The sequence below is a fragment of the Polyodon spathula genome, chromosome 7 (assembly GCF_017654505.1).
Source record: "Polyodon spathula isolate WHYD16114869_AA chromosome 7, ASM1765450v1, whole genome shotgun sequence".
Taxonomy (NCBI): Eukaryota; Metazoa; Chordata; class Actinopteri; order Acipenseriformes; family Polyodontidae; genus Polyodon; species Polyodon spathula.
The window spans coordinates 14,367,921-14,392,467 of NC_054540.1; the positions used below are offsets into that span (position 1 = coordinate 14,367,921).

Below are 24,547 nucleotides of genomic sequence, written 5' to 3' on the forward strand. Positions count from 1 at the left end.
AGCAATTACAGCTGCAAGTCTCTTGGGGTATGTATGTAAGCTTGGCACATCTAGCTACTGGGATTTTTGCCCATTCTTCAAGGCAAAACTGCTCCAGCTCCTTCAAGTTGGATTGGTTCCGCTGGTGTACAGCAATCTTTAAGTCATACCACAGATTCTCAATTGGACTGAGGTCTAGGCTTTGACTAGGCCATTCCAAGACATTTAAACCACTCGAGTGTTGCTTTAGCAGTATGCTTAGGGTCATTGTCCTGCTGGAAGGTGAACCTCCGTCCCAGTCTCAAATCTCTGGAAGACTGAAACAGGTTTCCCTCAAGAATTTCCCTGTATTTAGCGCCATCCATCATTCCTTCAATTCTGACCAGTTTCCCAGTCCCTGCCGATGCAAAACATCCCCACAGCATGATGCTGCCACCACCATGCTTCACTGTGGGGATGGTGTTCTTGGGGTGATGAGAGGTGTTGGGTTTGCGCCAGATATAACGTTTTCCTTGATGGCCAAAAAGCTCAATTTTAGTCTCATCTGACCAGAGTATCTTCTTCCATATGTTTGGGGAGTCTCCCACATGCCTTTTGGCGAACACCAAACATGTTTGCTTATTTTTTTCTTTAAGCAATGGCTTTTTTCTGGTCGCTCTTCCGTAAAGCCCAGCTCTGTGGAGTGTACGGCCTAAAGTGGTCCTATGGACAGATACTCCAATCTCCGCTGTGGAGCTTTGCAGCTCCTTCAGGGTTATCTTTGGTCTCTTTGTTGCCTCTCTGATTAATGCCCTCCTTGCCTAGTCCGTGAGTTTTGGTGGGTGGCCCTCTCTTGCCAGGTTTGTTGTGGTGCCATATTCTTTCCATTTTTTAATAATGGCTTTAATGGTGCTCCGTGGGATGTTCAAAGTTTCGGATATTTTTTTATAACCCAACCCTGATCTGTACTTCTCCACAACTTTGTTCCTGACCTGTTTGGAGAGCTCCTTGGTCTTCATGGTGCCGCTTACTTGGTGATGCCCCTTGCTTAGTGGTGTTGCAGACTCTGGGGCCTTTCAGAACAGGTGTATATATAACAAAATAGGAAAAATGCCAAGGGGGGTCAATACTTTCGCAAGCCACTGTATAAATAGTTTCTCTTCACATTTTGGCCTATATCCATGAGGATTCATTTGATAGAAAAAGCCTTATAACACAAGAATCAAAGATGGCACCACACTACATGTATGTATCATTAGTGTGGAAATGTGTTCTTTTGGTAATAATTTTAAGTTTAAAATTCTACTGTATAGATAATTGTAACATGGGTTCTGTTCTTAGTCAGCCTTTCTCCTTGTCAATCATCATGGCTGGTGGACCTTTACTAGTTTCCAGCCCAAATACTGTAAGACACATATTTCTAAATCATATTCTTAGAAAAATAAAAGTCGTGCCAATCCAAAACAAAAATGAAACAAAGACAGCTGGGTTAAATAAAGGAATTTTAAAGGGTTAAATCTTCAGTGGGTATGCAAGTAACAATGTCTTCAGTTAGGCATTCCCTGCTGACACTGAGCAGTTGTTGTCTCACACTGTACCTCATTAGCACACACCTAACCTCAGAAGATGGTATTTATTAATGCACTATTAAAAGTGATAAGGTGCTTTGTTTGATGTCCTTTAAATTTTTGTTTTTGGCCCACCTAGTAAAAGCAAAGCTGTATGGTGTGCAGGGTGAGCCATAACAGGCATAAAAGCCTAGATAAATAAATAGCTCTGAGGATCTGGCAGGAAATACGGTTAGCATTGCACCCTTATATCTGAAAATCATCTTTATTAATATTTGCATGAAATTAATCAGAAACGTATATATAAGGTGCTAATGTTCCTTCACAAAAGTCTTTGACATTAAGTTTCCGTTAAATATCTTAAATATAATGTTATATATGTAGTAGGCACTATTCATTAAACAAACAGTAAATATTATATCAGGTGTCATGAATACACACTTGGTTTCAAAGTGTTGGAATTAACTAATAATATTTGCACCATTTCTGTAAACCTGATAATAAACATTGAAACATTTAACGTCCAAATTGTATAAAGTACAGTAGAATACACACTTAGGAAAAACTGTACGGAAAAACTGACACCTGAAACCCACATAACACTTTGTTGTGTCTGTTTAAATTAATAAATACATTCTGTACAATATTACTTAGTATTTATAACTGTTTAGACAACATTTGGGATTCTACATATAAACTAAATGTAGGTTTTCCTACATGGTTCTTAAATCTTCTTATCTTTCTTAGTGTTGAACAGAGCTTTCATATCCAGCATTGCTTGACGAATGTTCTGACCAAAGCGATAGGAGTCCTGAAGAAACATACAGCATAAAATATGATTAATTATGCAGATGACAAGCCAAAGGCATTTTTTTTTTATCCATATACAAAAATACTCTTAAGAGTGACGGTCCTGGCTTTAATTCCAACATTTCATTGCAAGAATCTGGTTTTAGATAAAGCTTTGATAAAGAGGTGGAAGCATTCCAGGTTATTTACTGTATATAGATATACAAAACAGACACTACAGATAAACTCAAGTGATACTTACAGTTTCAGGACTGGAGAATTTGCTGGAAATATGGAAGGTGATTAAATCTTCTCCTCCGATGATATACGACACACCATATCCATCATCGGCCACCTTAAAAAAATGTTTATTTTGCTTACCCTTTCAAAAGTGTATTTAGGAGTAGCATGTTGCATGTCTATTATAATACATGATTGTTTCACCATGGTGCATGAAAACATGGTAACTAGTACTAGCATGATAAAAGAATAGTAAAACTGCAAAAGTACTACACAGATTTATGATAGTTTACATTTATATGGGATTTCTTCATAACAAAGGTAACTTGGCTTTTTTAGGTCAGGATTGGGATGCATTTGCAAGAGAATCTATGTTGAGGCCAGTACTGCTGAATCCTTAGTGGCACCCATGGGCTAGTGATCCATCATTTTTGAGGTTCACCTGATGTTTCACAAGAATTCATATAGAAGGACTTACTGGCCCAAATCCCCCTCCAGCGCTGATGTACTGAGGATATTTATTCAAATCGATCATGTTGAGCTGCTGCTGAGGAGTCTGGCTTGTGGACAGCCGCCAGGGTTCAGACAGCACCTTATGACCAAGAGATAACATATTATCAGGAAACTGAAGCACTACAATATGAAATATTTTTGTAATAGTAATTAGGGGGCACCAGGGACCAACATCACAAAACTACCATTCTCTTTTGACTACCTATCTGAGCATAGGAGTTGTTTAAATTTGTTAGTTATATAGCCTGATTGTGTTCTATTCTGTCTTTGTCTGATGCTGAGAAGTTAGTAGATGCCTTTGTCTTATCTAGACTTGATTACTGCAATGCTCTGCTTGCTGGTGTCTCTACGAATGTTCTCAACAGGCTGCAGTGTGTTCAGAATTCGGCTGCTCGGGTTTTTACAAAATCTAAATCCTGCAAACATATAACCCCTGTTTTGGCATCCTTACTTTGGCTGTCTGTCAAGTTTAGGATTGATTTAAAAAATCTGATGATGACCTATAATGCCCTAAATGGATTGGCTCCATGCTATTTAAAAATTCTGGTACACAACTGTAGGGACCAAATTTGAAATAAAGATTCTCAGAGATTTGATATGAAGCAGCAGTTTTATTAAGCAGAAATCTGGAGAGTCAATATGTCGCAGGAAGTCTGCTAATGCTTCTCTGACATGTAGTTACAAGGTACAGCTTTTTATAGTAATGCACAAACAAGACAAAATAGTGTGTGCATGCAGCAGAACGTATATTCATCTTAAAAGGAAACAAAGTATCACAAGCTGTTCTCTGCACACAGCCAAAGTGTGATGTCCTTGTAAAGTGCTGACTTACCTATCCATATTTCAACATAGCCTGCACAGACATACTCAAGCATTTTCATACTATATATTTAATATTTATTTTAACCCTTCACCACTATATTCCATCAGGGAATTTGCAGTCAATGGACTTTGGTCTTTTAATTATTCCAAAAACAAAGGTACGGTCAATGGGTAACACAGCATTTTGCAGTTATGCATAAAGATTATAGAATGCTCTTTCTGAGGTGATCAAAGATTCTGAGACTGGATATGTTTAAATCAAGTCTTAAAACAGACTTTTATTCATTTGCATTTCCTAATGTTTATATGTTTTCATTGTAATGTCTGTTATGTCTCTTTTATTGAACTGTACAGTGCTGTGTGATGCTTGTACATGAAAGACACTATATAAAATTATTATTATTATTATTATTATTAACATTAACTCCTAATACCTAACAAGCCCCTAATGGAAAACTTAAAAGGCAGACACCCATTCCCGATATACCTGTGATATGCCTGTATAACAGATTGTAGATATGCTATTGGTATTCAAAAAGAGCCTTTGGTAATGTGTACAAACTGTTGCAAAAAATGAGTGAGCTTTGTTACCTGTTTGAGGAATGGAGAGTCGATTCCCAGGTATTTGGACACAACGTAGAGACAGAAAAGATGCCGATCAATGCCCGCTCCTGTCATTGCCAGTCGGTACATGTTCTGATGTTTCTCAGCAGCTACGTGGAACAGCTGCAGTCTCTCTTCATTCTAATCATATATAAATGAATGACTCAATCATTCTTCACAGATCCCCACCGCCTATACAGTGTTTTACAAGGAACCAATTCAAAACAATCAGCCAAGTTAGAGCCATATTCATTATTATTATTATTATTTTTTTTTTTTTAAAGCACAATTGTTTTGGAAAATGTAGAGGGCTTATAAGCTGTTTGCTGTTTCTAATAACTTAAAATAAGAAGAAACTTGCTTTATCTATACTGCCCTAGTTTTGCAAAAAGAAAGAAAGTAAAAGGAACATATTGATGCTGTATTACTGTATCTTTTAGCTTAGCTTAGTAAGTATTTAACAGTTTATACCAGTTTGAGTTGCACTGCATAGAATTCAACTTAATAAATAAATACATGTACTCAAATAAATACAACTTCATCTCCTTTCCCTTTAGAAACACATATATGCACTGATTGGTAAGTAAAATATTTGCAAAACAATACAATAAAAACATATATCTTACTGTTTTATCTGGATTCTTCATGGCATGAACAAATGCTGTTGATTCCATGGTGCAGGAGCGCACAGTTTCTGTTCGACCTTCCCGGAACAAACGGGTCATTGAAGCTTCATATGTCAGGCAGAACTCCCCCTTGTCCTGAATGAAAACACAACCAAGCAAACAAACAAAACAGAATGTGAACAGAATGTGAAATGTTTTGCTTTGAAAATTTAATTAGACTGTAATTGTAGTTGCACTGTAACTACATAACCATCTGCATGATTACTGTGTTATAACAATATAATTATGTGTCATTTCATGTAAAGTGCAACCAAAATACCATAAGAATGATATATGCATCAAGGTTATTTTATCTTTATGTTAACGTAACAAATTATTCTTGCTGTAAACCTATTGTTTCACCTGGTCAGTTTTGACAAGGGCATACACCTTTTAATTGTCTAAGAATTATCAGATGATAGTGGCTCCTGTATTGGAATAAATTACTTAAGTGACTTGATCGCATATGTACAACACATAGATTTGCTTAAGCTTCCCTTTAATATTACTGGAGATTAAAGCTTTTATGACATTGATAGACATGAAAAGAAAGAGAAAGGGGGAGATAAATCAGATCCAATCCCATTACCAGTTACAGGTATACGAAGGCACCCTTTGAGAAAGCAGTTCATCAGCTTTTACTGGTTACAAGGAAAGGAGTTGGTAAATAAAAAGAAGCGTTTACCCTGAAATGTGCCAGTTGTAGAGCAATCTGTATAAAGGCATCAGGACTTGTTCTGCATTTTTTAATCAGGCCTTTTCCAAAGTCATCAAACAGACAGCAGTGGAAATCAACGTCATCTGCAATCATTTTGGCCACCTTGTAGGAACTCTCAGTAATATCCTGACACTGTAAAGGCATGAGAAATGAATTGGTGAAATGTTGTATCAAATCAGATGGCAGATACAGCAATTTTTTAAAATATTATTTTTCTGTATTTAGACCGATTTTTAACTGGTTTAGAATGAAGTGTAGTGAAGTTATATTTACTTTAGAATGGTCTGCAGCTTTGAGTCTTTTTTAGAACTGCATAGCGGTTCATAAGACTATAGAATAGTATACTGAGCATCAAAAGAAACTTATCACTTATACTTGAGCATCAAAAGAAACATATATCTTATATTTGAGTATCAAAAGAAACTTAACTTATATTTGGATAAAATTCACTACATCTAATAGAAAAATTACAAACTGAGGTGCAGGTGTAGTGACTTTTTATTGTGCCGATTAACAATTGACATCACAAAGAAGCTGCAAAATGATCTGTCAATCTTGGGCAGGTGTTGAGATTCTTGGTCTCCCACTTCGTGGCCTGTCACTCACAGAGTGTGTTTGGTTATACCATCTTGCCAGGTTTGAAATTGCTGGCTGTGAGCACCCAAGACAACGAGCCACAGTACACTGTCCTAGTCCAACCCCCAACATGCCGATTGCACGAAGTCGCTGCTCTCTTGACAGACGTGGCTTTTTTTTTCTGTGATTTTCTTTTTTTTGCATTAATTCAAGCTTGCATTCAACAGCTGGGAAATCACTCCATATCCAGTGTCTAATCAACTGTCTCACTAATTAGGTGATTAAGTCTATATGCTTCAGTCAAAGTCACTCAAGCATGTCATGGTCAAGGATGAATGATCGAATGATTAAAAAGAAACCAAAAGGATTTTGTCAATGTCCATCATTTATATATCTTATTTTTTTCAAAAATATATGTGTTATAATAGTGATAAGTTTCTTTTGATGCTCGGTATATGTTTGGTCAACGTTGGATAACACGGTTAACGATTTAGGAATGGAGACGGATATGAGAATGGAGAGTACTTCACAAAAGACTAGTTCAAGATCTGCAGTTAGCAAAGACATGGAACTCCAGGTCTGTGTCTACGGCTGGAGCAAGGCGACAACGGTCAGGGGTTTGAAGATTCATCAAGGGAGAATGAAATGATTGAGGGAGAAGGGACAAGGACCTCGCATTGATCAGTACTTCTTACAAAGTCAGCCAAGTCAGTTGAATGAAATCCAGCGACAGGAAGAAAACCATAGTTCGCAGGATATCAGCACCCCTGTCATAGACGTGAGGAGGACTTGCGCGGATACAACTAGTGATGGACCTAATGATCCTTGCAAACCCGGACAGGCGAACCAGCGTAAGAAAGAAAAGAACCTCAACGGGCACAAGCCTGGAGTTAAATGGCCAAGAGCTTGTGAGAAAACTATGTGAGACACAGTAAAAACAGAGCTCTGTTTTACTTTGGAAAGGTTAAATGGAACAGTTGAAAAGAAGCTGGATACATTTGGGGACATATGCATATGGAAGCGAGAGGTTTGGAATTGAAAAAAGGAAGGAAAAAGTACAAACTCTTCCTAGAAAGTCTAGACGGCAGCAGGAGATTGAACACTTAGAGTTGAAGAAGCAATGGAGAAAAGCAGAACAAAGTCAGAAGGAGGGACTCCATCTGTTACAGAGTCATAACAGAAAAGCTTGCAACACTGCGCAGAGCTGAGCACCTACGTGCAAGAACTAACTTTTATAAAGATCCATTCAAATTTGTAAAGAAGATATTCACCAGTGAGAAAAATGGCACACTAAAATCATCTAAGTTTGAGCTGGAGAGATATTTGGAGGAAACACATACAGATTCAAAAAGGCAGGAGCCTATGTCAATTCCTTCAGATATTCCACCTATCAATCTACCCAAATACCAAATGGAGGGCTGTGCACCTAAGTGGAAAGAAGTAGAGCAAGCTGGGAAAAAAGCAAGGGCATCATCATCTCCAGGGCCTAAAGGAGTTCCATACAGAGTGTACAAGAGTGCTTCTGGAGTTCTATGAATCCTGTGGAAATTGATGAAAGTAGCATGGGAAAAACAGGTCGTACCAAGAGCATGGCGCCGAGTAGGTGGAGTCTTTATACCAAACAAAAAGGATTCTACAAGTATCACTCAGTTTCGTCTTATTTCCCTAATAAACGTAGAAGGCAAGATTTTCTTCAGCATTATTGCTCAGAGATTGTCAACCTACCTATTAAAGAACTGCTTCACTGACACTTCAGTGCAAAAAACAGGCATTCCAGGTTTCCCAGGACGCTTACAACATATCAGCATAATCTGGCAACAAATTCAATCAGCAAAAAAGGAGAGGAAGGAGCTCCATGTGACATTCCTGGATTTGGCTAATGCATATGGTTCAATGCCACATGAATTTCTTTGGGCAGCATTTGATTTTTTCAGTGTACTGATGGCAATGACAAATTTAGTGAAAGCCTACTTGGGAGATTTGCAATTCAGTTTTTCAACTTCAGAATTCAGCACTGCATGGCAATGCCTATAAGTTGGAATAATGGCAGGATGTACCATTTCTCCATTGGCTTTTACCATGGCAATGGAAGTAATTATTAGGGTACCAAAATGGGTAGTGGGAGGAGAGTGACTGGTTTCTGGAATGCGACTACCACCAATTCGAGCAAGCATGGATGACATGACAACAATGACTACAACAGTAGTCTGCACTAATCGGTTATTGGGCAAATTAACCAATAACACTGAAGGGGCACGAATGCAATTAAAGCCCACTAAATCAAGGAGCATCTCTATAATTAAAGGTAAAGTAGTAGATAAAAGTTTCTACATTAATGGGGAGGCAATACCAACAGTGTCCGAGAAGCCAGTGAAAAGTCTAGGGAGATGGTATGACGGGGGTCTAAAAGACACAGTTCCTTTGGGAGAAGTTAGACAACAAGCAATGGAAGGGTTGAAGAGCATAAACAACAGCGCTTTACCAGGCAAACTGAAACTCTGGTGCTTTCAGTTTGGTCTACTGCCAAGACTGCTGTGGCCACTGACTGTGTACGAGGTTTTCTTAACAACAGTTGAGAAGCTGGAAGCTTTAATCAGTTCATCATCAGGAAACGGTTGGGAGTTCCACGCTGCCTCAGCAGAGTGGGACTTTATGGTAAAGGAATACTGCAGCTACCAATCTCTGCTCTAACCGAGGAGTTTAAGCGCGCCAAAGTCCGACTGGAAATGACATTAGTAGACTCATGTGACAAATGCGTAAGGGAGGCAGCACCTGTGTTGAAAACTGGAGGAAAATGGATGGCAAAGAAAGCTGTGGAAGATGCTAAGGCTGCCCTTCGAATCGGAGATATTATGGGGCAAGTTCAGCATGGAAAAGAAGGCTTTGGTCTCAGTTCAGCTCCTCCTACATGGCACAAGGCAACCCCAGCTCAACGGAGGAAACTGGTAGTCAATGAGGTGCAAAAGCAGGAGGAGAGGATCAGGTGTGTAAAGGCCATTTCTCAGGCCAAGCAGGGAGAATGGATGAAATGGGAGATTGTGAAACAACGCAAGATTGGCTGGCAAGACCTATGGACAATGGAACAGAGCAGGATTAGTTTCTTCATCAGATCAGCATATGATGTTTTCCCATCACAACAAAACCTAAACCTCTGGGTAGATGAGGATCCCTCATGTCCTTTATGTTCATCACCTGCAACATTAAGGCACATTTTGACAGGATGTAAGGTGGGTCTTAGCCAAGGACGGTTTACTTGGCGCCATGATCAGGTGCTACGATGTTTGGCCTTAGCATTGGAAGACAAGCATAACCTGACCAATAAGTGCCATCAGTTCCACGAAAGCCTTACACACAAAAGACAATATTCCTCTGTCCAGGAGAGCAACCACCAAGAAAAGGTGTTAAAACCAAGCCTCGTCGAGGACAACTGGAAGCTGCTAGAGACTGGAAGATGCTGGCAGATGTTGGTCAATGGCTTATTTTCCACCTGAGATTGCCACCACTAACCTTCGACCAGACATTGTCTTGTATTCTGGATCAGCACGCCTTGTTCATCTGATATAGTTTAATAGTGCCATTGGAGGATGCTGTGGATGAGGCGTATGAGAGAAACAAACTTTGGTATGCTCAACTACCTGCTGAATCGGAACAGCGAGGATGGAGAGTCCGATGGGGGGTGATGCTGGGATGCCAGAATCACTGTTGAGCCCTCTTGAGGTGTCGTGGGCCAGTCAACGAAACACCGAGGATGGAAGGTGCCCACTTGAAGACCCCAGAGATGTACCCTAATTAGCTCAATCCAGACGGTTGTCATGCTGATGCGCCGGGGAGACCGCACTGGGTTGATCCCCAGAGCCAGCATCGCAGCCGTTGTGTGTGCTGATGCGCTGGGGAGGCAAAATGAGCTGATCCCTGGAGCCAGAATTACACTTCACAATCAACACCAGACAGAAGGATATCTACACCATTAGATGGAAAACAACGCAAATGGATGGAAATGCAGATGGATCAAATTAGTTTACTGCAAAGCCACACCTTAGTTGGTGCTTATCTTGGCAAGAGCCGAGTTCAAATCAGCATTAAGTTCAACATCTACTCTCATGTAATGGAAATCATGTTGTTTTAACTGCAGTATACTGTACCTTCTTTAGCAGGACTTAGCTGTTGATTAACTTAACAAAGTTACCTCTTGTGGAATATCCCACTGCAGCTTGCTTGGAGGGGATATCATCTTGTTCATGTCTCCTTTGCTGTGTCCCTCTTCAGTGTATCCCAACAGAAAATGATCTGTCGATAAAACAAACTGAAAAGGGAAAAAGATGAAGCTTGGGGTTGTGCATCAATTCTCCAGACTTCAGTATTAACCTTAAATATTTACACAATGACAGTGTCTATATAACTAGCCCATACTGAGTGCTTTGTTTGCTTTCTCTAGTTATTAGACCTTGCTCTGTAATGATTAATTTGTGATAGACTTTAAGGTGCTTTAATGCATGAAATTTGACATATTAATTTCATAATTGTAGGTTATATTATCTCGAATGAGAATAAAATTGCCAAAAGTACTGTACCTCCCACATGTGTCCAACAATTGGTGCATCAGCCCAGGAATGTTCTGCATTAATTCCCAACTTCCCATTCTTATAGGCAATGAGGTTAAAAGACTTATCAAACCACCTGGAACAGAAAACAATGTATCATCCACAACAAAAAAACTTACATGTGTTATAGCGTGTCAAAGAAGGAATAGACATGCAATAAGGAAATAATGCTTGTACAACATTCTTTATTCTAGATGTCATATGTTATTTCGTGTTTAGACCTGTATGCTTTATGGGAACAGAACCAGATTATTTGATTTGATTCATAAAGCATTCTTCAGCACGCTTTATGAAACTGATCTCAGACAATGAAACACCTCTTTAATTCCAGTTCAGATTAAAAAATGTCCTCTGCTAGAGCCTACCTGTTGTAGCATTTCCCATGTAACAGAGATTTTGCATAGAAGTCAATGGATCTTAGCTTCTCTTTGTCATAGCCTTGCTCCTCTTCATCCAGAGTCATGAATATGGCTGCTTTCTCAATGGCGTCAAGAGACACCTTGTTAATCCCCTGACTAAAGAATTTGACACGAGTTCTGGCCCAAGGAATCCTGGAAAAGGAGATTTGTTTCAGTGCCATCACTTAATACTACTGACATACTTCTTTTGTGCAGCCTTTGAAAAGTATGTTCTGAGAACCTTCTTACCTTTCACCTGCGGTCAATGCAGCCAACTTGAGTTCCCCAGGCTGTGGCTCTGTTCTATCATCCAGGATCTTCTGGAACTGCATCTCCAGTTCGCAGGGCTGGAGGTGCCGGCCCCCGTGATAGAGCCACACCTTGTAGAAGCGGCCCTTGTGGTACACCACCATGTGCTTGCTGTCCTTTAAATGCTGAATAAAATCTACACAAGGGGGAAACACATGTACTGATTCATATTTTCATATTCATATTCAGTGAAATGCTGAATTCCATATTTTGAATTTATCTGGGTTGATAATGCTTCCGCTTGCGTGGGTGCATTTTGTAAAAAGAGGGCATCTGCTTTTAAAATATAATATAAATAATAAATGACATAACATCATATCAATTTGCTGAGCTCGACATTTGCTGATCATCTCTAAAATAACTATATATACTGTGAAGAAGCTTATACTAGCAGGAGATATTACAGGCTTGCATAGGCATGCATGAACAGTGAATTATCTAACAAAAAATAAATTAAAAAAATGTAATAAGTAACATGACATAAATATTATTATTAATAATACTAATAATACTACTATATACTACTACTACTACTATAAATAATAATAATAATAATAATAATAATAATGCTTGGAGATCATTTTAAAAAATGTGTTTCTAGTCTTCACAGAGAAATAAAACAACAACAGTTAAAAACTTTGTATTACGATCAATGATTAAATATCACACTATTTATTATTACTACTGCCTAAAATTGGGTGTAACACAATGCAATTCTCAAAAAGTAATCATTACCGGTCTCAATGCCTGGGATCCTGGTAGTGTTGAACATCCTTTCCATCTGATAGGAGCACATGGGAACAATGCCTAATGCTCTCATCTGGCAGCACAAAAAGAAAATTAATAAATGATTTTGTATTTATATTTTACAATCATGGCTAACACATTATATTCTGTTTACCGTTAGACCTTTACCCAATGGAACAGATTCTCAAAGCTTTTTAGTCCACATCGTTAATAGTGTAAAGCCCCTACATTTAATGTCTGAGATGTTTACTGGTTTAAAAACATAGGTGTGTTTTTCCTTTGTGCTAATGACAATTTGAAGTAAAGAGCTTTGACAATCTAACCCAGCACTTAGTTTCTGTTTCTAAGTTTCTTGGCAGCAATTCATAATAGGCCACCTTACGCTGTTTATTGGCCTACATTTATCTATGGGTACATTAAGGCTGCATCCACACTGTTTCAAACTGACTCAGTCTGGTTCGTTTTGTTTGAAACAATGTATCAGTGTGCTTGCTGTTCACACTTATCTGCGAGCAAAGGGACAGAGTTTGTGCGGATGCAAACTGAAGTTGCATTTTTTTCAGGACTGAGTCCGTTTGTGTTCACAATGCAGTTTGCAAGTGCACTTGGCTTGTTTAATGGTGTGTGAGCCAGATGTTTGCAATATGTTTGCAAGGCATATTAAAAGATGGCAGCTATTGATGTATTGGTCCATTGCTTTGTAATTAACAGATTTTTTTCTGAGTTTAATTATGAAAACAGAATCAGCTCAATTTGTTTAAAGGGATGTCACCTGATTAAAAATAAAACTCCACAACTTCAAGCCCTACATGTGTGTGTTCATATTTACTTTTTTCCAAAATACTTGTTTTACTTCTTTTTATGCACCTATATTAATAAGAAGCATAATACATTATTTTAAAATAAAATACAGTGCATGGTGGAATACTATCGTATTACTTTCCACTGTTCATTGCGGTGCTAGGAACTGTAGCTGAACTATTGGATGCATTAAGCCCAACTGAACATGAAACAGTACTTCAGTGTAGATGCTTTGAGCTGGATTAATTAAAACGGTTTTGAGTACTGTTCTCAAGATCAGTGCCTTAGATTGGACAGGGCCTTAGATTCTTACATACTGCTGTGGAAGAAAGCACTGGGGGAGCACTTTGCTAATTTAATTAATACATGTATTGAATGTATTAATGTGTTCCAGTTTGGCTTGGATTTTGGTGTCTGACCAAATTTCTGTCAGAGCTTCAGTTTCTCCCACTGTCCAAAATTCCACAACGGAAAAACTGGGACTGTTTTTTCTTTCTTCAAATCACTGACACCATAGCAACTCTGAAGCCATTAAAATAACTATATATAATAACAGTTTAAATTTGGGTGAATGTATTGCAGATCATAACAACTGTTATTGTCATCTAGTCAACACATGTAAATGTACAAAAGGCCAGATTTAAAAAAAAAAAAAAAAAGATCAGCTATTACCATTTAAACATATGGTTTACACCATCAGAATAACTAAATAAATCATCCACACAATTGTTTATTTTATTTTTGAATGGTGCTAACACAACCTAATATATTACTCTGCTATTAACATGTACACTGATGCAGTTTTGTACTTCAGAAAAATAAAAATATAATAGAAAAACCGGGACGGTTAACAATTTTACTGTTTCCGACCAGGACAACATATTAAAGCAGAAACTGTGACACTCCCAGTTTTCACGGGATGTCTGGTAAGCCTAATGTAGTTCCAAAAGACATTTTTAGTTTTTTGCTCTACTTGTTTCCTCAGAATATGAACTAACTTTATTTCTGAGTCAGGTTACCTTGTACAGTTTGTATCTTGTGCAAAAGGACAGAGTCCAGCAGTTGTTCGCATTGATGTTTAACAAGCGAACCAGACTTGTTTCCCAGTGGACATTGTTGTTCACACTTCATACCAAACATACTGAACTGTACCGAGTGCAGACCAAACCCTCTAAACGGGCCCAGTCTGAACCCTTACTGATAACACAATGTACAGTATTTTAAATCTTAACTAAAGTGGTGAATCGGCATTAAGGTTAAGTCACCGGACTGTGCTCCTTGCGGTCTAGTTTCTGACGGTAGATCAACATGGCATGGACTGCGTTGCCAGCCCGGGCGGCTTGCCGGTGAGTTGGAGTCACGTAAAGAAGGTCCTAAAGGGGACAGAGTCAGGCATGATATAGTTACGGTACAACAGAATGTACTAATAATGGTACCATACGCAAAATCCATGGCACAGTCAAAGAAAATACTTTATACCAGAGAGACTATCCACATTCTGGAATACAATATTAACTGTATATCTCAAGTTTTGCGGATGGCTGTTCCTCAGGATCTTTGCCTCGACATTGTATTGTTATTCAAAGTAAATTGATATTCTAAGTTTAGAAACTGTACACATGTCTGTTATATAGCTAAACATATATATTATGTATGTTGTGTACAATCTGTGAAAAAAACAATTAACACAATGTCAAAAAGACAATTGATGCCTGCAAATACAGAACTGGACTGTTGTCAAAACATGCCTGCAGCCTTTACCAAGTGAGGTTATGTTTGAGCAGCTCTGTTCCTGTTCTCTCAGGAACGTAAGCAGAGTTAAGAATAATGAAGTTCACTCAGTCGTATGTATTCTTTCTGCACTTTCTTATTCTTCTGCTTTATAAAATGTATACACATACACCTCACTGAAATGGCTTTTTAATGTTCTCAATTATGCATCACACAGAGAACAATCTGCCACCAGTACATATGCATATGGACTACTCTAATAAAAAAATGCAGTTCTGCAGAGTATCTTACCATGGTGTAAAAGTTGCTGTTCACCATGATAGGGCTCCGGCCTCTCAGGTAAATATACTCCTCCCACCAATCACTCACCTTCCAAAAAACAAAACACATATCAGGAACACTTCCAGCTTGGAACTGTACAATTATTGCACATACATATTTCATTTTACTGTCAGGGTCCATCAATACTATTTTACAATCAGACTAACTCATTAGAGTACTCTCTGTTGACCACAGATAATTAAACAACTATTGAAGTTGCAAAGAAGTATCCAAATTAAAAGGCACTTTCAACTGCACCATTCAATGTTAATCTCAATATACACATAGACAGTCTTGTCTAGTAATTTAAACACATTGAATTGTTGTTACTCACATAGTTAGTTGCCCACCAGGATTTCAGGATCAGGTATTTTTGTAGTCTGGGGGCTGGGTCTTTTTTAAACTCATTTGCCAAAATTTCCATCCTGTTATAATGCTCATCATCCAATAGGGGGCGAACTGACTCTAGGTACTACATGGAGAAACATTTTACAGTCAGCATTCACATATCCGACCCTATCAAATGTTGACTTCAGTGAGGGTTAAACGAGTATGACGCATGTGATTATTTCATCTGATTTGACATGTGTGTAGGTGAGCACATTGTAACCTGCCCTCTACCACCCAAACAACCCCCTGCCCTACACACACATTTTGTACAGAAAGAAAAAATATGACTTGGGTTTGAGGAACTGTACAGGGAGACGTTGATTATTTCATTGAAATTTATTAGCGCACGATTTGGGGGAATAACAACAGGAAAAGACAAAAACTTTTAAAAACTTTTTCAGGGAACACAAAAAAGATACAATGTCAAAAATACATAACTGAAAGGGCTGTGTTTTAAAATAAGTAGGCTTCCATTTAGAAGTACTGTAGTTGGTTTTGCTGCTACTGTACTATATTTTCAACAGAAGTAGTATTTTAATTCAGAATGGTATGATTCTGAAAATATCACTTGCCAAAAGAGATGACCGGACACTTGAACTGTAATACAGTACATACTTTTAAATCCGATATGTATTGTAGCAGTATGTAAAATTCCCCATTAACGACAGAACAGCAAAATGAAATCAAAATGTTACCCATGCACAGAACTGCATACAATGTAAAAGGCAATGCTATTTAACAAAAGATTTAAAAAAAAAAACAACACCGGTTTCCAAAATTAAAACAGTATCTAAAGTCAGTCTTCAAAATTGCACAATATAGTGCATGACAAAGCCATACTGTCACAGTTCACTTGCAAATGAAAATGCCCTAATGATTAACTTTTACATTACTGTGCTTTGTCTTGCACGTTTTTGGAGGAAGCACTGTGTAACTGCAGTGCACAAAAAAGACTGATTTGCCCTGTCAAAAAATCCCCAAAAAACGCATGCTGTGATGGTTCAACAAGCCAATTGTAACATTGAAGAGATGGGTTTTGTAACAGAAAACTGGCGATGGAGTCGGAAATCGCGTGTGACGGGTAAATGCATTATTTTGTTACATATACAGTATACATAATGGGAACTGATTTTATTCTTAATACAAAGACGGTAAAACGCAACTAGCGTGTATCTGAATGTCGTATATCCGAGTGCTGACTGTATCACAAACAGAAACTTTACAAGACTGTTCAGAAATTATAGTTTATCCATAACTATAAAACACTCAATTGTAATATAGGTAGCACAACTAAAAGAACTAGTGAAATTCTTTGACGAACAGTTTGACGGTCTTGAAGACCCTGAAAACATTTTCTAGTCTAAACGCCTGTCAAATATTTTTTTATTAGTTTCTTCTAGTATTGCTAGCCATTAAAAAAGTAAAAGTAAAAAAGTATTTTAAACTGATATTGCTATAACTAACTGCAGTGCATAGTCTTTTTAAGGGGGTGCGTTAAACTTGAGTTTGAAGTTTTGATGTTTTAAATCCTATTGATCTTAATATTACAATTAATAAATTAAAAAGATCTAACTTTCAGTTCATTGACAGGTTGTGTTTACATTCAGGAGGTATTCAGATCATGAGGCAATCTGTTGAAACACTCCTGATGGGAGAGGGTTTAAAACAGCATCAGTCACCCACCCTTTCGATGGTGTCATCAACTCTAGGAACCGGCAGACGTGGCAGAGAGGCCTGGAAACTGTACAGCAAGGGCCTGCGTCCAGAAAACACCTTCACAAGGGTCTGGATTTAAAAAGGTGAAGGAAAAAGACAAGTACATAGCTTATGGTTATGACAAACACACATTTAACTTTTTCAACAAGCACATCAGCAAATTAGCCAAATACATACTGTATGTAATTTTTAAAATTATTTTTCAGTATACAACGCTGAAGCTAGGTAATGAGTTACCCTAGGGCAGCCTTTCTGTACAGTTACTAAGGGGTTAATTTGATCATTCTATACCCAGGTTAGCCACAACCATATTTTCTTAGAGCACTTTACAGCACTGGGATTACATACACCACCTACTGTATATGTGGCTATCCTACCCTTAAAAGTGAACGGGTAAATGAGCCAGATGGATTCCCTTGTACTGGTAAATGCTCTAAATACATAAAGCTGTGACTTATACTACTCGCAAAGTACAGGGTGATGAAATTAACTCCTCAGTGTTGAAAACGTTAAGTAGTAAATTAGTCACATATTTTTAAGAAGTAAAAACAAAAAAAAATAAAATAAAAAAGTAGAGAAAAGAATATGATGACGTACTGCCCAGATCTTGGTAGTCCTACTCATTCTTCCATGTGGCTCAAACATCCAGCCATGGTAAGAAAGCAGCATTTTGAGTATATAGCGGAGAACCAGGATCAGGGACACCCATAGGCCTGTAGCAAACAGCATGGCACTCAGAACAGACTGGGTCTGAACAGCCAGATAACCACTGCGATAAAAGGGATATTTTCAATATAAATCACAAATGGAATTGCTGTTTATACATTGGGCTTCATGCTGTTGTAAACATGGAACTGTGCTCAATTTACAAGATACATTTCCATTCTATAGTTACTGCTGTACATAGATCTTCAAGATTTTAGTATACTGTGCTGCAATTCATAAGCCTCAAGCAACACAGGAGGGAGGGCCTTTTCTTGTAGAGCTCCTAAATTATGAAATGCTCTGCCTTTGTTTGTCAGGATAGCTGGTGCCATTACAGTTTGTTTGGTTCTGTTCTTTTAATTCTGCGATGTACTATACAGTGCTTTGCAATACTTTTGTATAAAAACTGCTATATAAAATGCAATAAATAAATAAATAAAAATAATTAACATGAGTAGATCTCTTGGGAAAGGACATCGTTTTAGGAATGACAGTTTGGTACAAACTTTTGCAGAAATTGGTTAAAACAACAATAAGACAAAATCTATAATCCTCCCATTCTCACCAAAATTGGTGCATGTTTACCTACACATAACAGACACACTGATTAAACAGAATCACTTAAGTACCTTTTTCACTCTAATAAAAAGGGGCTAGTCCATAAAATTAGGCATGCACAGCAATAGTTTTCACAGTATTCACAGCTGGTAAACAAAATTCTGAATGTAATATATCAACCTAATAACAAATCATTCCAATCAAAAGAAACCAGTGACCTCGTGTTAACAGTAATCTGCCAACACAAACATCTTTCTTCGTTTCATATTGCATCACTAATGCATGGAATACAGAAAACAAAAGCTTAATTATTACAGTATGCATTACATGCATACCAGTGGGTGTGTTAAGTGAGCTGTTCAACGCAGCTCAGTGAAAGATGGCATGCTCAATTCCGTTACCCTTGAGTGGCTCAGAGTGCTACAGAGCAGATTTAATCAGTGATCTGAGTGAGCAGAAAAATCTCACCCTGAGGCACTCAGGTATGGAGCCCGGGCTGGGACAAGAGGGAAAAAATGTATTTTGTGCGCACGTCTTACTATCTCATGGATGGATGGCTGGATGGATAGATAGATAGATATTCTCTCATATCCCTTCCCTGGCTCCTTAGTTAGTTAATGCACCCAATGAAATAATAATAGAAAAGCCAACACAGGTGATTTCACTTACTTCACTGGCAGGGTTTTATTGATGCAATCAATCATTCCCATGGAGGGGTCTATTCTTGCATACATTGTACTCATGATAGCAATGACGACAATAAGCCAGCTTGAGGGGCTTGCAGGGTAAACCCCAGTCAGAACACCATTCTGTGAATAAAGAACAAAACACACTTTAACACTTTGAACAGCATGTCTGTCTATTCCCACACGAGTACAAGGTCACACACACGAGTAGCACTCACTAAAATCAAAGGTAGGGTGTGGTTTACCTTAAATATGATTAGGCGTTTCCTCCATGAGGTTATTCCAGAAAGGTAAATGTTTTTAAGCGCCTCACGGCTCAAGTGGAAGTCGATTCCATCTGGCGTTACCGTGAACTGGAAGGCGACTGCCTGATGAGCTTCTGCCATCCTGCAGTCCTGCTACTAATGGGGCTCAATAAGAGAAGAAAGTAATTGTTGCCAATTCTTTATAGAAAATTACCTTATAAACGCTTTTTGATCTCATATATATGAACCCGGGATCTGTCCTCTCGCACTAAAGCATAGCACCGATACCACTGTTTACTTTAGTACGAGAGGTCCCAGGTTTGGGCCTGCCCTGTGTTTATTACCTCACCCAGTGTGACGCACCTCTCTGCCGAAATCGCTACAATATGTATGTAGGCTATACACGCCATGAGCATTGGTCCGCTCATATTTTTGTCATGTCAGAAAAAACCTAAAAAACATAGGGTATGCATGTCATGTCGGATTAGAATTTTCGATTTATTTGTCCTAACCGCCCCCCCCCCCTTTTTTTTTTATTTAATAACGAAATCATGGCATGAATTTTTACATTTTCTATAGATAAGGTATTAGTAAGAATAATGGCCTCCATTTATCAAAGTGTATGTCACAAAATGTCTTATTTATAATTGTTTTCCCACAGTTGTCCTACAGTATTGATTCTTCAAAGCCTTCTTTCACTTTTCCAACTGATGTGTGACATCACTTCATTCTAAATATTATTGGCTGAAGCAGTTTTAAGTGGACAGTTTGTCTGGTGGAAGGTCCGTACAGCCATTCGTATTAATCAGTTGACAAATTAATTAATGAATTATTAGATGAATTAACAAATATGTTTATGAATTATTGTATGAATTGACAAATTTACGAATTAACAAACAAATTGACAAACTAACAGCTGGATAGTTTTGGCATAAATGGTGCGCCATAGACGTGTGCATAAAACATACTAGGCACTAGTACCAGCAATGAGTCGGTTTTGAATTTTGGTGTTCATTTTTCAAAAAACCGAGATTCGATTATCATTTGTCCCAATAGTCAACTCAGTTTCGTTATCTCTCAATAAAATTTTTTTTGAATGAATGATGTTTCCTCGTTGAATGCATGGCAAGAAATAAAATAAGTTAAAAAAAAAAAAAAGTCATATGCATTTTTGGAAATGTTTGATTTTTATATTTTTAAATTTGCTATTGTAAAATAATAATATAGTACATTTAGACTAACATCTTTTTGTAGTAACGAAGGGTATATTAACGTTGACTTATGACTTGTTAAAATATAGTCTGTGATATTTCTAACTTGATATTGCAGTCGGGAAAAGGAAAGAGGCATTTGAATATCACACACTTGGGAAACGGCCCTCCAACGTCCCATAAGAAGACAATTTTGGGACCTATGCGTTGATGGAGTCCACTGGGTGCCAAAATTAAAAGAAGAAAGCACATGAGGATAGATTTTAGTCGAAGGATTTCAAATTGAATTTCCAAAACACCAGCTCGCCTGTACTTGCTACTCTCAAATCGCTTTGTAACTAATGTCCAGTGGGATTTTCAAAGCTATTTTTTAAAGCTTTACATTTTGGTGAGTAATTTGGAAAGTTTATATACATATTAAACCAATCAAAAGCAGCGATGTATAGTTCACCAGTGTACAGGTCATACACAAACCAATAACTACCACAGGGTGTTAAAGGGGAATACACTGTGAACCATCATTTTATCTGAAGAAATTTCATCAGGATAGATGATACAACAATGTCTTGTTCAGAACTACATGGATTGAGGGGTTGACTAAAAGACAGCATTCCGGTTGTTTTCTTTGAGGTCACCAAGTCCTAGTTTGTTTTTAGAAGTAGTGTAAAATGACTGAGTCAAGACTGAATGGCATTTCATTTTCCATCACATGTGACTGGAGTTGAACCAACTGGGACAAAGGTGACTTGCTTCTGAATGAGAACAGTGAGTGCAGAGTGCTGGCTGGCAATATTGTCACAGCAATTTGAACAGTAAAGGACTTGCAGAGAGAGGAAATTACATTTTGTACTGCATTTAGCAGGATTTCAATTTGAAGTACAACTAAACATGGGACATCTAATTCACATACAGATCTTTGCAGTTAAACTTGTCTGATAGTGGTAACATAATTATTTATTTAAAAGCATTTTAACCTTCTCCACATACAGCCACTTTCCCGAGTATATACTGTCTTTCATAAAAGTGAACCCCAATACTATTCATTTAGATCCGCTGTCTTGAGATCAGTTGAATATACACCAGCAATTAATGCAGTGAGTGCTAATACTAACTCATTAAACACATCTTAAAGTACATGGTGCAAACAAAATAATTCCAGTAAATCTGTAATTTTCCTACGTAAAACACACATTATGGTAAAGGTGAATTCAATTTTGTAATGGTAATTTAGATAGAACAGTCCTTCAAAACCAATTAATAATTTAGATCAGATGCTCTTCATTAATGTGACTCAGTATTAAAGATGATGCTTTGTTTTGTGAATTGCACTGCACACTGATGACCCCCAATGGTACATCCCAACCCACTAAAGCACCTGAAGCACAGACAACCAAAGGGACATAATAACACCATAACACAGCGTAACACAAAAACTGTGAACTGAAATGTTAGGAACAAGAGTAGGCTATTGGTTCCTGGTAGCTGAAGTGTTAAATCGCAGTATAAATTACAGTTCTTGAAGCCCTTGTTTGATGAAGGTGAAATGAAAAACAATCACACCTGGTCAGCTGGTTTGTTTTTTAAATAGTTGTGGAGTGACCCATTCTGTAGGTTTAACTTTTTTTTCCAACTTGGCTATTTTCCACAATTCTATAAGCTTGAACTCTGTACAGAATAACACAACAGATCCAGTTTCTTTTTTTCTAGAGTGTGTGTATTGATGTTTGTGATAAATGTTAAAATGGTAAAAGCTGGTTTATTAAACAAATTACAACATGGACACTTTAACACAGTCTCTCACACATACAAGTACAGAGAAAAAAATGTATGCCCCCTCCTCCCCTGAAAGATAATCTTAACAACAATATCCAGAATAATAACAATATATATATATATATATATATATATATATATATATATATATATATATATATATATATATATATATATATTATATAATATAGAAATAGCCCAGCATTAAAGAGTGCAGTTGTGGGGGGAAATTACCCTTTTATGTAACAAGAAGAACTGAAAAACCAGAAGGAAAATCACAGTGCTCAGCTATTTACACACACCAGGGGTCATAACCAGAAACATCCTATTTATAGGGCTTTAAATACAAAACAGCATAACCATATTAAGAGTACAGAGCACCAGCACTTTTAATCACTACAAAGACCACGCAGAAAATAATAAAAAAAAGAAAAGAAATGCAAAAGGAATTTGAACATAAATTTCCCATATGGAAAGTACTTACCTTATTGCAAATTAGGCAGCTGGTAGACCAGTGTATTGGAAGGAAACTCTTCTAGCCTTTAACTGAACAGCAGCTGGATTGACTCCAATGTATAACCTGCTTGAATGTTTTGTTACTGTAGAGCTGTGTCAACTTAATGTGCTTCAAACTAAGTGCTCCAGGTGCTGATTGACTTTGTCCTGGATTCCTCTCTCTCTCTCTCTCTCTCTCTCTCTCTCTCTCTCTCTCTCTCTCTCTCTCTCTCTCTCTCCTATAGTGACAGCTCAACTTTCTGCCTGAGCGCACTGACTGCATGTGTCAGGAACGTCTCTCACGTGGATCTCTTAAAATATAAATACACACTTCCCAGCCACCACTATCTAATGTGCATCCCTTAGGTCTCAGATTTTGATTCATTATTAAGCTCCATGCTGTATTTATGCTGTAGGATATTCAGTGTCAGGGATCATGAATGCTTGTTTGGGGTATGGATGATGTTGTTGTGCTTGATCCACATCTCAAGAGGAGATGGAAGCCACTTATCTAATGAGGCCAGGTCAGCAGGGTGGACTGTGATAAAGCCACACTTCCTCCTCCTAGAGGGGACTGCCTGCAAATAAAGTGGTGTTGGGGAGGTGGATGAAGTTACAACTCATGACAAAGGCAACAGCTATGTGAGGGAGGAGGAATCGACAGGACAGGCAGGCCCCAAGGTCCCTCCACCTAATCTCAGCCTATGCTTATAATGTGTCACAAAGCAGTTATACTGTAAAATACATAATTTTACATGGACAAGTTTTATCAGACTTCGCAATAGTTTTCTGCAGAAGCTAATAATAATAATAATAATGATAATATTAATAATAATAATAATAATAATAATAATAATAATAATAATAATACATTATCAATCTTCACAACTGTCTCAAAGCGCTTTGTATATACCATGAATTATAATTCATAAACCAAAAACAAAACACCATTTATCATTAATTTTCAAGGAAACTTTGAGTCTCAGATTTAAAATAATTGAAAGAAAAAAAAATCAATAGCTACCACGAGAAGACTGAAATTAAATTGCACTATTACTGAATTATCTGAGTCATTTAGAAAACTAATAATTTAGTGTCACATTATCCTCTGTTAAAGGGGTGATTCATTACACTATGTAACACAATTTTTGTTCCTGGGTAGTAAGTGTTATTTCCTAATTGCTTATGCCTCAAAAGTATAGAAAATGGCTATTATTCCCCACAAACTTTGCTTTTGTGACCAGGACAGTGATATTTCAAAATATCACAGTATAATTGTATAATCGTATAATCGTGTATTTACAGTATAATCGTAAATCTCGAAAAACTACTCACTTCTAAATCTTTTTTAGTCATTTTTGTATTACTTTAGTATACATGTTAATTTGGATTCATATGTTGTTTTTTT

At 37.6% G+C, this 24,547-nt stretch overlaps 1 protein-coding gene across 3 annotated transcripts; it reads right to left on the bottom strand.

Moving 5' to 3' along the window:
- Nucleotides 1–1,447: 1,447 nt before the first annotated feature.
- Nucleotides 1,448–23,984, bottom strand: LOC121318209 (carnitine O-palmitoyltransferase 1, liver isoform-like). Of its 3 annotated transcripts, none has more exons than XM_041254641.1 (19): nt 23,129–23,984; nt 19,661–19,825; nt 19,399–19,538; nt 18,064–18,235; nt 17,434–17,535; nt 15,695–15,832; nt 15,331–15,408; nt 14,574–14,681; nt 12,496–12,580; nt 11,701–11,896; nt 11,419–11,604; nt 11,024–11,129; nt 10,639–10,755; nt 5,844–6,008; nt 5,120–5,254; nt 4,482–4,634; nt 3,034–3,147; nt 2,578–2,670; nt 1,448–2,337 (listed from the first exon to the last, which is right to left on the bottom strand). In XM_041254641.1, the coding sequence occupies exons 2-19, from the start codon at nt 19,799–19,801 to the stop codon at nt 2,251–2,253; spliced, it is 2,316 nt and encodes a 771-aa protein (XP_041110575.1). In that variant the 5' UTR covers nt 19,802–19,825; nt 23,129–23,984; the 3' UTR covers nt 1,448–2,250. The 3 variants fall into 3 exon arrangements, with proteins under 3 accessions (XP_041110575.1, XP_041110574.1, XP_041110577.1); XM_041254640.1 differs by having other exon boundaries at nt 19,661–19,816; nt 23,129–23,983; XM_041254643.1 differs by lacking the exon at nt 5,844–6,008 and having other exon boundaries at nt 19,661–19,816; nt 23,129–23,983.
- Between the last annotated feature and the right edge of the window lie 563 nt (nt 23,985–24,547).